General features: G+C 35.1%; 2 protein-coding genes across 2 annotated transcripts in view; one reads left to right on the top strand and one right to left on the bottom strand.

Moving 5' to 3' along the window:
* The window catches only part of LOC100176183 (ATP-binding cassette sub-family B member 8, mitochondrial-like), a 10,534-nt gene extending 5,385 nt beyond the window's left edge, over nucleotides 1–5,149 (top strand). The window contains 6 exon segments of the mRNA XM_026835827.1: nucleotides 1,007–1,155; nucleotides 1,752–1,924; nucleotides 2,410–2,543; nucleotides 2,962–3,184; nucleotides 3,588–3,763; nucleotides 4,626–5,149. Of these exon segments, the coding sequence (XP_026691628.1) occupies nucleotides 1,007–1,155; nucleotides 1,752–1,924; nucleotides 2,410–2,543; nucleotides 2,962–3,184; nucleotides 3,588–3,763; nucleotides 4,626–4,703 (933 nt within the window). The 3' untranslated portion in view covers nucleotides 4,704–5,149.
* A 301-nt stretch (nucleotides 5,150–5,450) lies between these two features.
* Nucleotides 5,451–5,657, bottom strand: part of LOC100184577 (sperm acrosome-associated protein 9) — a gene marked incomplete in the record, with an annotated part of 2,930 nt that continues 2,723 nt past the window's right edge. The window contains 1 exon segment of the mRNA XM_009861395.3: nucleotides 5,451–5,657. Coding sequence (XP_009859697.1) covers nucleotides 5,557–5,657 — 101 coding nt within the window.

Here is a 5,657-nt window from a genome sequence, read left to right as displayed (position 1 = left end):
TGGCCAAGGGTGTATGAACACCTGTGTTATAAAGATTTTGTTTTTCCGGCCATGTGAGGATAAAAGTAAGTTACATTCATACATTACATTCATTCATGGTTTTTACTAGTTTAAAGGGAAATTTAGAAGAAATTTAAAGGTTGGAAAATATAAAAAACGCTCGTTATTTGTTTTCTCTATCAAAAAAAGTCGAAAAGAAATTTAGAACTGTTGAATTTGTGGTCTTTTAGTTATTTAATATGAATAATTTTATATTTTTTACAAGAAATGTAGGATAAAGAAAATATAAGCTATTTTACGTTGCCACCCGCCCCCCATAGCTCTTCACTGCCACCATTATGAGCGTATGAAACCCCCCAAAAAAAACAAAAACTATCAAGTTTGTTTAAACTCATTGTAAAAGTCAAAGCTTTTTGAAACACAATAACTACTCTGTGTTTCTATGACTCTGGATTACAATTAGACCTAACTGGTTACAATGGTCTATATCCCAGTTTCTCTATTGTGCATTGCCCTTATAGAATAGAATGTGCATATACATTGTTAGGGTAATGGGCCAAATCTGCCCCAAATCTCGGTTCTATAGTGAGCCTCACTGTAGTACCTCACCCATATACAATAGAATGAGCATATACAATGTTAGGGTGATAGGCCAACTCTGATCTAAATCTCAGGTTCCATTGCGTGCCTTGCTGTAAGATCTTACCCATATAGAATAAAATGTACATATACAATATTTGGGTAATGGGCAACTCTGATCTAAATTTCAGATCCCATGGCATGCCTTGCAGTAGAACTTACCTATAAAGAATAGAATGTACATATACAATGCTGGGGTAATGGGCCAACTGTGATCTAAATCTCAGGTTCCATAGCGTGCCATGCTGTAGGACCTACCCATATAGAATAGAATGAGCATATACAATGTTGTGGCAATAAGCCCATTTTGACCTAAGCCCCAGGTCCCTTTACATGCTTATATATACATTGGTCAATTTAAACATTCTTTTTATTTCCAGGTCAGCTGATGTCGTTCTTGGTATCGGCACAAATGATCCAACGCTCTTTAGCTTCGTTGTCGGTGTTATCTGGAACAGCTGTACGTGGTGTTACTGCTGGTGGAAGGGTGTTTGAATATATACACAAACAACCAAGGTATTTTATAAATGAATGTAACTTGCTTTATCCTCGTGTGGCCGGGAAATGACAGTCGTTAAACACGGGTGTTCTGTTTCACAAACATCGTGCCAGCTTACGAGTTACCAAGTATGTTACTTTGTGAAGGATTATTTTTTTGGATATTTAACGTATGGCTGATAATTTGGATAACCTGTTAGTGACCACTGTATTGGAGCAATTGGCGTTAAGTGTCTTGCCCAAGGACACATACGCCCAGAATGGTAGCAGCGTCGTGCCGGAAACCCACTACTCCTGGGTTAGTGGCGGTCTGGTAACCACTGTGCCACGGCAGGGTGCCATGTTTTCAGTATATACTTTCACACCATATATATAGTGGGATGAGGGAAGATGGGACACCTTCAGCACATAACATCCAAATATCCTGATCATGCTTTAAACAACTGACAACGGTCTATAGGAGTCGTGAGGATACAGTTCTAGAATTTTTTAAATGTTTTTTGTTTACTACCAAATGTGAGAAGAAAATAGAATAATAAGGTTTTCCATCTTCCCCCACCCTACTATACATGTTGTTGCTATCTTCAATACTAACCACACTACAAATTATCCAGCATACCCACTCATGGTGGTCGTATTATTCCATACCATTGTTTACTTGGACATTTAAAGTTTGACGATGTTCACTTCACGTACCCACAACGCCAGGGCCATGAAGTATTAAAAGGAGTCTCACTTGATATTAAGCCATGCCAGACTGTGGCGTTGTGTGGATTGTCTGGAGCAGGTATGTTGTAATTTGAAATAATGTCTTTATTTGTCTCTTTGATTACAGTCGCGAAAATTTATAAATATTTAAATTTAGTAGAGTGGACACATTTAGCACATAATATCCAAATGTTCGGATCGTGTTTTAAACAATTAACAATGGTCTGTAGTAGTCGCAATGCTACAGTTTTATAATTCTTTAAATGTTCTTTGTTTGCTACTAAATGGGACAAGAAAGAATGAAAAGCTGTCCCATCTCCCCCACCCTACTATAATAATAATAATAACTTTATTTGTCTCTTTAATTACGGTAGCAAAGATTTAGAAATATTTAAAACGAAAAGACAGAGTATAGCGACAACGTTTCATACGTGTAATTGAGTTACATATTTGTTTTTAGGCAAGCACGAGGTGTATGAAACGGAACACTCATGTTTTAACGAGTGTTCTTGCCTCACCATGCAAGGATAAATAAAAATAAATAACATTAATTCACTCGTTAAGGTAAATCAACTGTGGCAAGCCTAGTTGAAAGGTTTTACGACCCCACCTCTGGTAAAGTAACTTTAGACGGCATAAATATTTCGGAACTCGACCCTTCATGGCTTAGAGGGAAAGCTATTGGTTATATTAACCAGGTAATAATGATCTTAAAGAGAAGGGGCAATTTTCATATCATTACAGTTTGTTATGTTAGTTTTATGATGCAGAGTTTTGTTTATGTTAATTTTAAAGTGCAAAAAAATTCAAAGAATAATTACCCACAAAGTAACATACATGGTAACTGCTAAGCTGGCATGAGGTGTATGAAACAGAACACCTGTGTTTGACGACTGTCGTTTTCTAAAGTATATCAGTATAAGTTTTTGTTACTGTGATCAAAGAAACAAAACACAATAATTCCTATTGTGGCAATTTATTGTGGCTTGCTGTCATGTGACAAATATTACTTAAGTTATTAGTATTGTTAGATTAGTAAATCTTACCCTAATTAATTTTAACTATTCCTGTTTTTAACAGAGAAACAAAACAAAAAAATCAATCATTTTTTTCCAGGAACCCGTTCTATTCTCTGGTAGTGTGGAAGAAAACATTAAATATGGGAATCCGGAAGCAAGTAAACAAGAAGTGATCAAGGCGGCCAAACTTGCAAATGCTGATGCGTTTATTCAAAACTTTCCTGATGGTTATAATACCATAGTGGGTGAAAGAGGGGTCTCGTTATCAGGGGGTCAGAAACAAAGGATTGCCATTGCGAGGGCACTGCTTAAAAATCCAAGTCAGTTTTTTTTATGTTTTTTAAAAAATAGTTTATATGAATGAATGTAACCTGTTTTTCCTTTTGTGGAGGGGAACGACAGGTGTTGTAATACAGGTTTTCTGTTTTATACACCTCATACCCGCTTACTGGTTACCACATATGTAACATGTTTATCCTCAACACTTAAGGGAAATTCCTCCACCTCAGCGGTCACTAATGGGTTGTACAAATTATTAGCCATTTCTAAAAAAATATAATTAAAAAACTCAAAAAATTCCATCTACAAAGTAACATACATGGTTACTCGTAAGCTGGCATGAGGTGATAAACCCATGTGATAACGACTGTCGTTTTCCGGCCACACGAGGATAAAGCAAGCAACTTACAAGTTATTTTATTCTTAATTTCTTATGTACCACAGGTATTCTTATACTTGATGAAGCAACTAGCGCCCTGGACGCCGAATCTGAGCGTTTGGTGCAAGAGGCGCTTGATCACGTGATGGTCAACCGGACAGTCCTTGTGATAGCTCACCGACTCAGCACGATCAAAAATGCCGATGTCATTGCGGTGATGAAAGGGGGAAGGGTTGTTGAGGTGAATCATTAACGTATTTATTAAGGTGTAGCGACCCCCCTTTTTTCTTTCAATTAAATGTAAATATGTTTTTAACTGTAAGCGTGTTTTAACAACTGTTTTTTTGTCGCTATGTCCTGACTTTTTGTTTAAAATATTTCTAAATATTTGCTACCGTAATGGAAGAGAAAGATAAAATTATTATTAGTATTGTAGCGTGCTGTTATGTGTATGACAAACATTTCTAAAGTTTCTAAAAAATAGAATGTTAGTTTAGTTTTTTAATCATGTTTTAACGACCGTCATTTAGCTGCTAATTCCCTTCTCTTCGTTTTAAATAATTTGATCTCTGCTACCATATTCAAAGAGATATAAGTTTTTGTGCCATGCTATGTTATGGCTAAAATATATCTCAAATTTTTCAATGTATAAATGGGTGGGGAAATATGGAACACATTTTCATTCTATTTTCTTGGCTCATTTGGTAGTAAACAAAAAACATGTAAAGAATTATAAAACTCTATTCTGGTCAGGACTCTTATAGACCGTTGTTAATTGTTTAAAACACGATCAGGACAATATGTGCTTAAAGTGTCCCGTGTTACCCCACAGTACTATATAGTAGGGTAGGGGAAGATGGGACACATAATATCAAAATATCATGTGTTTTAAACAATTAACAACCATCTATGGCAGTCGTGAAGATACGATTTAAAAAAATTTTTATTGAAAATTTATTTTTTTCCATATTGGAAAAGAAAATATATTGAAAAGGTGTCCCATCTTATGACACCCTACTATATGTTGTTTTATGAAATCTTGAAAATTTATTTTTTTTAATGAAAATTTATTTTGTCATTTAAAACAACTTATATATCTGTAGGTTGGAAACCATAAAGATTTAAAAAAGAAAGGAGGAATTTACTCAGAACTTATAAAACTACAAGAATCCAATGAGTGACTTAATGTTTGTTTAATTTATCTTAATAAAAAAATCCTTTATTCTGCCACATATTTAATCATTTAACTATATCGACTTAATTTGATTTATTTTTGGGGATTATTGGTTTTAATCTTGGACCTAATACATAACATGCCAATTTTTTTTCTATAAGGTAACCGTTATTACAATCAGAAGACCTGTGTGAAAAACATTACCATTTAGTTAGTTTTGTTGTTAAAGTTTGACCCTATTTGGAGCAATTGCCGTTAAGAGTCTTGCCCAATGACACATACACCCACAATGATAGCAGCGATGAGCCTTAAACCCATTACCTCTGTTCTGTCTCCAGTTTTTTTTTCGACCCAGTGGTATATTTCTTTAGAAGTAACAAACATTTTATTTATACAATACCTGACAGTGGCAACAAAGGGAAAAAAATTTGGAGCTAAATGCTCCCACCATAATTTGAACGTGTGCCACATTGTATGCTTAATAAAGTGGTTTTATATATAGTAGAGTTGGAGAAGACGGGACACCTTTAGCACATAATATCCAAACATCCTGATCGTGTTTTATACATTTAACAACGGTCTATAGGAGTTGTGAGAATACGGTTTTATAATTCTTTGTTTACTACCAATTGGGACGAGAAAATAGAATAAAATTTTTTCCCATCCCCCCACCGTACTTTAACCGAGATAAAACCATGTGACATTTTCTTATTCGTGCACATTTCGGCTGCGTTCGAAAAAAAACACAAATTTGTAAGAATTAGTGTCGTATAGATTTACTTAATGTTACATTTACTGCTCATATAGAAGTTCATATATTTTCTGAAACTGTGTAGGCTACTATATACTATACAAAAAAACTATGGTTTCCATTCTGGACGAGTCAGAGCATTCTTTCGGCGCTTGATCAATTTCTTTAGCTCTATCTCGGAGATACTGGGCCCTTGCTGTTCTAGCGAAC

The sequence above is a fragment of the Ciona intestinalis genome, chromosome 9 (assembly GCF_000224145.3).
Source record: "Ciona intestinalis chromosome 9, KH, whole genome shotgun sequence".
Lineage (NCBI taxonomy): Eukaryota > Metazoa > Chordata > Ascidiacea > Phlebobranchia > Cionidae > Ciona > Ciona intestinalis.
Note: the sequence above shows the minus strand (reverse complement) of the source record. Positions and strands in the feature narration are given on the sequence as shown.